General features: G+C 38.6%; 1 protein-coding gene across 1 annotated transcript in view; it reads right to left on the reverse strand.

Moving 5' to 3' along the window:
* Window positions 1–5,500: 5,500 nt before the first annotated feature.
* The window catches only part of LOC113177246 (ALF transcription elongation factor 1), a 55,256-nt gene continuing 48,512 nt past the window's right edge, over window positions 5,501–12,244 (reverse strand). The window contains exons 16-17 of the mRNA XM_026381788.2: window positions 11,909–12,132; window positions 5,501–10,893 (exon numbers count right to left, since the gene is read on the reverse strand). Of these exons, the coding sequence (XP_026237573.2) occupies window positions 10,772–10,893; window positions 11,909–12,132 (346 nt within the window). The 3' untranslated portion in view covers window positions 5,501–10,771. The remainder of the gene's footprint in view (window positions 10,894–11,908; window positions 12,133–12,244) is intronic.

Here is a 12,244-nt window from a genome sequence, read left to right on the forward strand (position 1 = left end):
TTGAGCCCAGTTTCAAAATGTTTTCCTCATTACCACTATTAATACCTAGGAGTTGCGCTGGTTGGTCATTGCTTTTACTTACTCCCAGGAGTGCATTATAGTCAAAACTCAGTTTTTGTGCTTCAGATTTCATCTATTTTATACACTAAGTTCCTTTTGGTAAAAGAGTTTATACCTGTAAAGTGGCTAAGGCCTATGAAGAATGAGAGGAAAAGGCCAGAGATGGTTCTGTTGACTCAAATCACGTTCTTTCAAATCAGAGCCAGAGGAATAAATAATTTTTACTAGTGGAATGAATGTAACGAATAGCACACAAATGGAGTGTCTGGTGGCTCCTTGGTATTTTTCAGGTAACACTTTGTAAATGTCTGGAGAGTTGTAAAGTTTTAGGAGAATGGGTCTCAGCTGTCCTCAGGCTATTAGGACTCTGTTGAAAAGAGTGTGTAATGCATGTTAAAAAAAAAAAAATAGCAAAGAGTTGACCTAAGTAAAGAACCTAATGAGGAACTGACTGAGGAATGTGCAATTGGTAAGTAAAGAAAGATGTGGCTTCAGGAAATTAGGGCAGTAGAACCAAACATGTAATGACTTAATGTAATTAAGACCCCACAAGTTTTTGCTTTCCAGGATATCACACAAGTGATTTCACTTATTTTTTAGGAAGTGGAAAGAATGTATATACATGAAATTTCTCTAAGCTTTTATGCATAGATTTCCAGACAACAAGGCATTTCAGTGTCCTCACACGTCTGAATCATCTACAGAAATATATGTGTATCATAGTGTATACACATACTCATATAGAAATGCATGAACACAAAATAGCTCCTGATAATGGGTCTACCCATGTTTGATTTATGATTTAGGCAAACGGAAGCAAGGAGGAGAGGCTAATCATCCAAATGGTGCGACAATTTTTGTTAGTGATTCTAGTCCATGGAAATATTGTCCAATCTACTTTTTATCAATTGGAGTGGATAAAGGGGTATAAAGATTAGGGTAAAACTAAGTTTGTTCACCTCCACTATAAGCATTGGATACAAGGAGGGAAAATTAAAATGTTCTGGGATTAAAATGACTAAGATTTAAACTTTTAAGATGAGAAATTTAACTGAAGTCAATATTTAAATGATTTAATAGGGACTTCAAAAAAAATAAAAAGGAGTTTCTCTCTCTATGTTGCCCATTCTGGCCTGAAATCCTAGGCTCAAGTGGTCTGCCTGCCTCCCAAGTAGTCAGGGCTACAGGCTTATGCCCCAGCTTAAAAAGTACTTTTGAAAAATTTAGATCCAAATCTGATGAGTTGTTTTGGGCAGAATTATCCTTTTTTTTTTTAGTTGATGAACTATTATGTATCATAATCAGCATCACCTTTTTGTTACTTAACCAGGGGAAAAATAACATACTTTGGACTCAAATTTCATCATAAAGCATGAAAATGACTCAAATATAAACTATGGAGAGTACCATACACTCCTTCCCTCTTTTCCATATTTTTACTTTTTTGATCAGGTTTGTGCCATAGGGAATTCAGGACAAATAGAGGCACAGAAGGGGTACTGTCCTCTTCCTAGCAGAAAAAACTGACTTAGGCCGTACTGTCAGGTTTGAAATAACTCAATACACAAGGTGGTAGCTTTGGAATAGTGACATCTGTGTAAATAGATGAAGGGTGTCAAGCAGAGAAAATGGCTCTCTGAATAGCACAACACCTGATCTGAAGCTGGATGACATGCCATCCAGAAGCTGGGCATCCTGAGCAATGCTTTATGCCCACATAAGCCTGAAGCATGTCACTTCATACAAAGGAATCAGTCAGATGATTGAATAGATGTAAGTCCATTCAAGGACAAGTAACCAATCTTCCCTTACTTTTTAAACTTCATTCAAAATAAGCAAATGTATAAACATCCAAGTAAAGCTCAGGATTGACATTTAATAATGGATTTTCTATCTCTGAGACAGATGACTATGCTGAAATTAATTTACATCCAGTGGGGTTTCACAATAGTCAGTTTCGGGCTGGAGATAAACTCAGGGGTAGACCATTTGCCTAGCATGTGTGAAGTCCTGAGTTCAAAATCCAGCAATACACACATACCCCAAACTTACCAAAATTGCTGGTTTAATCTGAATCCATCTTATCCAGAATGAATGTCATTTCCTTGAAAATGTAGTACGATTTAAGTGAAGACCCTAAAGCAGTGACATGCATGAAAGTTTTAACTTGGGGATTGCTTATTACTACTACCTATAGGATTTGGGGAAAATATGGAACTGTTGTATGCATCTTAGGTGGAAGTCTGCAGTGGGTGGTAGGCAGTCAAGCTGGTGTAACATTCTTAATCTAATAATTGGTTGAAATTTGGTGCAAATCTCATAGAAAAAGAGCTAAGTACACAGGCATTCCATAGGATCAGAAAATAAATGGCCAAAGGCTGGGGCTATAGCTCCATGAAAGAGCGCTTGCCTAGCATGCATTAGGCCTGAATTTGATTCCCAGCTCCATTGGGGGGGGGGCTATAAATTTATGACAAAACAGTCAACTTCATTTGTCATCAAAGGGATGCAAATAATGTTAAATTCATCCATGGTGCAGAAGGTAGTTTGGTAACATTAAGTTTTTAAAATTTGGCTTGTGCTTTGACTCAGAAATTGCCCTTTCAGGAATCTATCCTACAGGAATTTATCCTGTTTCCAAGACTCTACAGCCATGCCTGTAATCCCTGTAACTTGGGTGGCTGAGGCAAGAAGATTTCAGAGTTTGAGACTAGTATCAGCAACTTAGCAAGACCATGTCTCCAAAAGGGGGAGCTGAAGATATAGCTCAGTGGTAAAGCATCCCTGGGCTCAATCCCCAGTACCAAGAAGAAAAAATACCAAAAGGTGTGTGCATCAGATTCCTTCAGTGCTGTGTCTGTGGAGCCACTGCAAACCCACTCCATCAAACCACACCGCTCAAGACTCCTCACTTGCAACTAAAGTCAATTACAGGCATTTTTCTTTAGTCAGTTTTCCATGTCCATTAGTGTGAGTACATGTAGAAAAAGATGTGCATGTGCATCTGTTTTTTTGTTTTTGGTGTATGTTGTTGCTTATAATTTACAGAAATACTTAGCAGTGGAGATATATAAATCCATAATTGTTTCTTCCTCCTACACATGAAATAAGGTAAAAGAGATGTTAGGATTGGGCCCAGTAATATAGAGGGGTGACTCAAAGCACTTATCCAGAGTAGGTACGTGGTCTTTTAAAGTTAAAATAGAATTGTCTGTTTGGAAAGTATTTCAAGGTTTGCCCTCTAGTCTGTTAGAAGGGCAAAGGCCTCTATTATCAGAGCCTTAGTGTCTAGCTGAAGTCTTACTTTCAGCTGAGTGCGGTCTACCGGAAAACCACAAATGCTGGAGAGTCCTGTTCCTTAGACAGGCCAGACGGTACAGTTACCTAATCACAACCAAAGTAACAATGTATAAACCCCCGATTATGTTCTGGTAAAGATCCATTGGGCTTCAAAGTTGTTTGGAGTAGTGGAATTGAGGATTCTAAATACCCAGGAGATGACTGTTACAAGTATCCTGGATTGTGACAATTTAAATTTCCAACAACCCTGGCAAGTATTAGGCAAATGCAGGCACAAAGAATGCCTAAACTCTTCCAATAAAAAGGCTGAGAAAGACACAAAGGGAGAGTATTACTTACCTCACAGTATTCAGCGGCAGTAAAACTCTTACACAAGTGACCAAGATCCTTCACTTACCTCATTGAAACACCAACAGCAGAAACCACAGACACTGGTAGAAGTCTGCCTACCTAAAAATTCAAAAACTGTCAAAAGCAATAAAAGCTGAAAATATCTGGAGAGAAATACATAAGCTAATTAAAATCAAAATCCTGAATATGAAAATTAAAAATTATCTCCCTTTAGCCTGCATGAATCATCTGTATGTTTACTGCTCAGCATCACCTTCCTCCTCCATTAATGCTTCCTATAACTCATTCTCTATATGATTTAGGTAAAAACAACTTTCTCCGTATCTGCCAAGATGGGCTTCTTCAAACTGCATCTAGAATAATGGTAAAATAACCCACGCACTAAAAATAAACACCAGGAACATCGTTTTCCACCTATCAAATTCAGTGTTTTCCCTTTCCATTTTCCAAACAATACCCAGGAATGAAGGAAACATACTCTGAAAACTTAAGAAATTTTCTCAAGCAACTTGACAATAAAAGCCTGTGAAACACATTTCTCAGCTTCCAGTGACTCTGGATCAGCAAGGGACAGCATCACTACTAGAAAAACCTTGTTTGATAACTCTGGATTCCACCCAGCATAAAGCACAGCATCTCCTGTGAAGGATTCTTGTGAAATACAATCAAGCTTCTAGACCTAACTAGTCTATAGGAGATAAAGGAATGAATTAAGGGGATGCTTTGGGGAAACAAATCCAGGAAGTGGGACATCACACTAAAAAGGGAGAGGCAAGAACTGTTTTCAGACTAAAGAGACATGATAACCAAATGTAATACACAAAACATGGCTGAATCCATGTTCAAAAATTAAGCTACAAGTCACTTTGAGGGCAACTGGAGAAATTTGAATATGAATCTATAAGAGATTGAAAAGTTTTCTTACGCTGTAAAGATACAGTGGTTACACTGGAAAGTGTTCAAACAAATATATGCTGAATTTTTAAAGGGGAGAAATGTCTTCAGCTTACTTATTCAGCACCAATATACATAGTTACATTAAAAATCAAGGTAAAATATTGTTAAATCTAGGTGGCGGTATATATGTAAACATTATTACTTATTCTGCTTTTCTGTATATGCTGGAAATTTTTCAAAATAAAGTGTGGAGAAAATGTATCTTCACCCCACAACCCACTTCTAGGAGTTTATTCCAAGGAAATAGTTTAAAATTTGACCAAATTTGATGGCCAGGGAACATTCTTTATAATAGCCTTAGAATAGAAATAGTCTCAGTCCTACCCATGTGGCTGGTTAAATAAATTGGTATGACCATACCCAGACAACTTTTATTCAGATTTACAGTTCCCTAAGACATTACATGGAAAGTTTTTGTGAAAAGTGTCATCTAGCAGAGATTAATGGCCCATACTGAAGTACGATTTCTTTAGGGTGGGTAAAGGGAGGAAAAAAACCAGATAGACTTTAGATTCAATACCAACATTCTACAAACCTGTTTACCCAACAATTTGAAAAGAGGCAAACTTGGTTATTGATGTACCTGGCCCCTGATGTCAGGATAAGCCCCAGTGGGTTAATTTGTATGTGCTTATGCTTTTGAGAATAAACTCAACAGAAGAATAAGCTACCTTCTGACCACATATACATCCTCCCAAAAAGCAATAAGTACTGTGAAGGAGAGAGCACACTATTCCCTGTGAAACACTCTGGCCACAGACGCAATATCATATAGCAATTTTAAGAATTACCTTATTCAGGCAAAGTAGTAAAAGCAAGGATTCAACTCCAATGATTTCTCTAAATTTTTATTAATTTTTTCAACAGCTCGATCCTCTTGTGAAAAGGAAAGAATTTAAAGAACAGATCAATTACATTTTTTTTAAAACAGCACTTAATCCTCATTACAGAGAACAGCAAACAAAAGATCTGTGGCACATTATCTTTGGAAAGATCTTTTGCAAATTTTTCCTCTAAAAAAAAACTATAATTCTCTCAGAGATCACATATGTCTCTTTCAAAGGACTATACAAGGCATCTAACTTTTATTCACAAAAGCCCCAAGTTGCAGTTCCATTGCTGAAGTAGATAAAATATGTGGAGTTCCCCTTATTTGTGTTGCACATCTTCCCATTGAGAGCATCGCTGCTTTTCTATCCTACATACAAAGTTGTCGTGTTGACAAGAGCTGGCACATTATTCCACAGAAATTAAAGAAAAACTTATTACTTTAAAGATAGCCCAGTGATTTTCATTTATCAACTGGAAAAATTATTCATTTAAACAATTTAACACCAAGATTTGACTTTTCTAAAGTTATAAGAAAGCAAATATATATAATATAATATAATATATAATGGTAATAAATAAAAAAAAGCAACCCTGCTCAGATAACATCCAAACATGATCACATTCGGGAAAAAAAAATTTTTTTTTAAACAAGATTTGGGACACACACACACACACACACACACACACACCAACATGAACAGTGTATACTTGATGTCTGAAGGGAGGATGTGCAGTGAGCTTAACAATACATGTCATGGCCTGAACAGAAGGCAAACTTAATACTGCCTGTGAGGAGCATTGCTTAAATATCTACTTTTAAGCAAAGCAAGTCATCTCCTTTAGGTTGGCCACTACCTGGTTGGACAGTGCAGCTTGGCCAGCCTTGATGTCAGTGGTCTTATTCCCGTGTCCTCCCGGGCCTATATATTTCCATATAGGCTTATGAGGAGCTGCAGGGTTTCCTTCCTGCCCTCTGAGACATCCCCTTAGGTAGAAGTAAGGGCACATCTACTCAGCATGGTACCTAATAATGTCTGACTCACAGCGACAGGATAAAGTGTGATTTCCCTCAAAACAATAAGAAACATACAGTCACCTCAAGAAAAGTAGTAGATGGTGCTGATCAACGCATCATAAATAAGAACTAAAGAACATGACTAGTGCTCACAATTCACAAAGAGATGTGCATCCTCAGCCACCAAGAAACCAACATAACTGGGTTGTGGACTGGAGGACTGACTACATGGCAGAAATACCACTTGTAATGTGTGAAGGAAGACCCTCAGCACCATGCTATTCTGCCATTATACTTCTCCCCATGAAAACAAATAATAAAGGCACAGAAAAAAAAATACCTTATACCCATTATTTCCCAGTGGGAAAAAACCAGAAGAGGCAATCCACAAGAGAAAGGGTGGGGGCAAGCACCACCATAATCAATCCTGGCCATCTCTTCACAGCTGCAATGTGTACTCACTTTTCAGTAAGAAAATCTACACTTCTGTGTTTCTACCAGAAGCCCAAAATAGTCTTGGAAAATTTAAATCCTGCTACTCAGTGGGAAAGAGTGTCTCAGAAGAAATGATAAAAAATTTTCAAAGGTATTTTGTAGTGTCAGGGAAAATAAATCGTTAAGAAAAAAATAAAGAATCTGGTACAAGGCATGGAAGAATTTAAAAGTATGCTAAATAAAACCAACTCATTTATCTTAATATGCACAAATAAACTTCAAACTTCATAAAGCAGAAGATAGATATAAGACGACCCATGTAACACACCTTGAAGCTGTGGCAAAACAACATTATTTCAAAATTAGGTTTGGTCAACAAGGGCACAATAAATATATACAACTGAATCAGCTCTTGTTCTCTATTTGTGTACAGATTACATATTCTTTTGCACATCAGAGATAGCAGTTGTAGAGAACACAGTGGTTTTCTTTTTGCTTTAAAAAGTGGGATCAAGACTAACCTCCTGCTCCTACTAACATTAATATGTAAGGTACCAGGTAAGGCAAGTTTTCAGCTAGAAAGGGAGAGTAGATTAGCTTCTGAACATCCCAAGATCTAGAACTAAAGAGTAAAGAATAAAGGAGGTAAATGTCCAATGTGTCTAAAGGAAGTAGCTATACATTTTGGCTAAAACAGATCTTTAAAAAAAGATCTTTTTGTTTAAAAAATAAGTTGCTTTTCTCATTTAATATTGTTATCAAATTATGATATCAAACAAATTATCCTATTGTTTATTCCTGATTACTGCATGCTGAACCCTCTCATACTGTACCACTGCTACCATGTCATTTGTATATTCATAATCTTAACCCCAAGTATAATCTGGTAGATTTCAGAAAAGTCTTTTTCATTATTTAATAGGGCTCCAAGATTTGTTGATTCACATTTTCACTATCTTCAGAAGGGCAGAAATATTGAACAATTCGTTTAAAATAAAGCAGTATTCTTCCACATTCTTATTCATTCTCTCTCTCTCTCTCTCTCTCTCTCTCTCTCTCTCACACACACACACACACACACACACACACACACACACACACACACACACACACACCTGTAGTGGCAAAGGCAAGATTTACTGTTTTCATTAAGATTATTTTTTTCTATTTTTCTCACTGTGAAGTGTGCACTATCACTGTTGTCATGAGAACTTCACATATACAAAGGCTTAATTTTATAATCTAATCCTCTTGAAAGATCTACCTCAGTACAAATTTTTGCCTTTGGGAATTATAAGCATGCAGTGAAAAAGTGCAAATGGTTTAAAAATCCTTCAGATTTCTATATACAACTGTAACAGCAAAAAGGGCTTATGAACATTAAGGACTCATCAGACACTACCTTTTACATACTCTATTAAAAAGGTAGTCATCAGGAATTCTCTGTTAGGTATAAGGACTGTTGCAGTAAGAATCAGAAATATCCAATGATCAAAGTAGTACAAATTGATCTACCCAGATTCATTATTTTTTCCAAGGGACAAATAAAATTTTAATATAGATTTCAGGGAGGAAAAAAACCCACAAAGAATAAGGCCACTGAAAAAGCAATCTGTTACACTTGGCTGAGAAATCCACTTGGGAATGTCTTCAGTCAAGGGAGCATGTTGGCTTGCCCACAGACTCACACATGCTCTGGTACAACCCGCATAGATCAGAACCTGTCATAAAGAACAGAACCCTTCACCATTGACAGGTGGCTTGACACAGCAGACGGGGAAGGGGAGTTAAGACAGAAGGATTGTAAGTGATCTCGCTGATTCTAGTGCCTTGTCCCCTCCATACAAGGAGCAAACACAATGGCAGGCCTTACAACCTACCAGGCAATTACTGTCCATTTAACAACAGGCTCTCTAGTAGTTTAAAAAAACAATAGCTTTGCTTCAGAACATCAGTAAAGGAAACTGCTTCATCAGGATCACACATCACACATCAAGGTTTAACGCTCAGATATTAACTCCACTGTCATTCTCTGGCTTTAACCTAGTTAGCAATCAAAGAACAGGCTGGAGGACAGACCAGGGGGCAGCTTCACACAATTTAAACTGAAAAGTCAGCCATGGCTCCAGCATCTACACATCCCTTTACATGTTTATGAAACCAGAAAGTCCTAGTATTCATCAGAGAGACCTTGGGCATCTTCACTATAAATAAAGATGGTTCTCCCTTCACTAATAAATACAAAAAACATGAAACGTGCTTGGTAGGGAACAACGTGTAGAGGTGCAGAACAGGCTAACGGGAGAAAAGGAAACCAATTAGTTGCACAGATGAAGCTCACTCCTCAATTTTAACACATGAGCAAATTCTACTTTCTAAAAGGGATAAAAAGAACTGGCTTTTAAAAACACTGCACTCAAAAGAGTATTTCCAATAACAACCTTCAAAATTTCAAAAAGCAATCTGTGCTTGCGGGCATGTGGGAATTCTGATTGTGTTTTTTCATTTTAGGCCATTCAAAACGAACCTGGTTTAATGCAGACAGTATGACATTAACTTAGGGGAAGGCCACAGTTCCCCCTTCAACCTATTCAAATCCAGTTGTCTGAGAACACTCTGGAGTGAAGGCATGTGGTGACAATTTTTTTAAAAATCTACTTAATCCCCACATCTCCACATTCTCTCAGGGAGTCAATTTCCCCTAGGCAATCAAGGGCTCACAAAGTTTAGTTTTGCTATAAATATAAAATAATTTGTAGCAGAAAAATATAGCCTCTCTAAGAAGTAGATATCGTTTTTCTTCACTGACAAAACTGAATTGGTTAGACATGAGTTACCACATAGCTGTCGACCACCGATCAGCACCTCAAATTCCATCTCTACTTAAAACAAGAATCAAAAAGCACGTTAGCCATCTGGTCAGGTATAAATGTTGTTCCCTTCTTCCCCAAGTTAGGAAATACAGAATTCGATCAATGGTGACTACCTTGTTAGCTAGAACCCTTCAAGGAAACAAGAGTGGGGATGGCAGCGCCAAGTCCTCCAGGAGTCGGCCTCAAGTGACTCTCAAGGTGGCTCCCATGCGCACTTGTTCTTCCTCCGTTGCGTGATGTGGATTGTGGGTTGCATTTCAGCACAATCAAGAATCCGAGCTGGGGTGAACGCGCAGTACACAGGGCAATGGGAGGGGGTTGCCTTCAGTTTCATACATTATGACAATACTTGGTATTATCAAAGTCACTGTTCACTGGCAGAAAGTGGGGTACAGTGGAGTCCTTCACAACATTTTACAGATGGCCATTAGAATCTGTTAAGTTTCCCTCAGAACTTAAATTTTTTAAAACAAATCATCCACAAAACCCTTCACCAAAAATCAATGTTTAAAAAAATTTTCTTCTGTGAATGGACTTAGTATGGCTACTGAGATGATGTGAATTTGCTTTCAGAATTGAAACTGTTCCTCATTTCACTTGCAGCTTACATCCATCCTACTGGTTAAAAAACAAAAACAAAAGACCACAGAAATGTTTCTAGACCATTCTCATGCCCATTAGGCTACATTGCACTTTTATTCTGTAGTTAGGAAAGGCAAGATCATCTCTGGGGCTGACCTCCATCTCTGCTTCTGTGTAACCATAGTGTCCACCCAATGAAAACACGACTCTTGAGAGTTTATGTGGACAAACCTCCTGGCCATCTTATGCTGCTTCTCTTCTTGAGTTTGATATCCTGATGAGACAAATGTCGAGACTGTTTTTTACGCTTCCAATGTGCAAAAAAAAAAAAAAAGTCCCCAAGGCATGGAGTCAACTTGGGTTTCCATTAAGGTGTTTTGGTTACTTGTTTGAGCCGCTGAAAACCCTGTCTTATATAGTGCACCAGGTCCACCAGACTGCTGTTGAGGGCCAAGGTGCATACTTTTGTGCTGAGTTGAGCAAAGAATTCTGGAAAAAGAAAAACAAAAAGCCCCAAACTAGTAAATACACATGCGCACACACAAATTAAAATAGAAATACAAAAAGTCAAGGTTCAGAAACTATGCCCCCACAATACCCTGCATTTCATCTCAGAAAAAAAAAGAATCATAATCTGTAATGGCCTGCTACCTCTCCACATCCCTCCTCTAGACTAGAAGGTCACGAACCAGGTTTGCTTTAGAGTTGGATGCATAACACCTGCCTAGGGTAGTGACTAGCAGTTTTAAAATAGCCATTTTATACATTTCATCAATGGATGCAAAAACAAAAACAACCCCAACCACCTTAAAAGTATTATTATTTTACTAAGACAGATAAAGCTCTAAGAGGCTGTGGGGAAAAGTAGAGATTACAGCCAGCTGGCTGCCTTCTACTCTCTAGCCGGGGAGAGAGAAGTCACAGCCATGTTCTGGTGCTCGCTGCTGTATGCATTTACTTAGTGGTAGCTGGCCTGATGCCAACCAGTTCCTCTACTACAGGTCCTACTGCTCCTGAACCCTGGATTACTCCTAGGGCCTTCTTCCCCAAACAAGTCATAAGACCGTTTACTATGCTATATTTCTCTTGTTGTAGCTGACCGTTTTTCTTAACATCTACTGAAAACAAACTCAGCACTGGGATTGTGCTACTTCCCGTCTTAAATGGGTTGAGCCTAGGAACAGCCGTGACTTTCTTTATTTGCTTTGCCCTTTTGCTAGCATTTTGGTTCAGACTGAAATGATAACAGCAGAGCTTGTGAAGGGGCAAGGTGCTAAAACCACTGCTAATTTGGTCTTGCTAATCTAGCTACAGAAATCCAGCTCTAAGCCACAAAGTTCCAGGGAGAATTGCAAGTAGGTAACAAGGCAAAATGGAGAAAATGAAAAGGGAAACAGCTACACGTGTCCTCCTTTCCTTTAAGAAACTGAACATAGATTACAAACCAACACCATTTCCTCCCAACCTCCATGCCCCCACTAATCACCACCCCAGAGACCTTTACCTTTATTCTTCCTTGCAAGGACTTCAGCCTGTTCCCAAAGATCAAAGGCAGTAAGGACGTGGGACGTGATGGTGACATAGGAAGAGGTCATGTTCTGGATGGTGACTGGAGTACTGATTGCGGCAGTCATTCCACTGCTCCCCATACTGCCAGCACTTGACTGGGACCCTGCAGAGCTGGCAGGAGAAGGCATTGGGGACAGAGGGGATGGTGTGCCTGTGCTTCTGGAAGGTTAGAGAAAGACATGGTTAAAGCCTGCCAGATTGCAGGTTTCCTATCTCGAAGACTGCAGTCTACATCACCAAGTTTCAGTGTGCATCCACCAAAAAAATAACT

This window comes from Urocitellus parryii, chromosome 10, assembly GCF_045843805.1.
Source record: "Urocitellus parryii isolate mUroPar1 chromosome 10, mUroPar1.hap1, whole genome shotgun sequence".
Classification (NCBI taxonomy): Eukaryota; Metazoa; Chordata; class Mammalia; order Rodentia; family Sciuridae; genus Urocitellus; species Urocitellus parryii.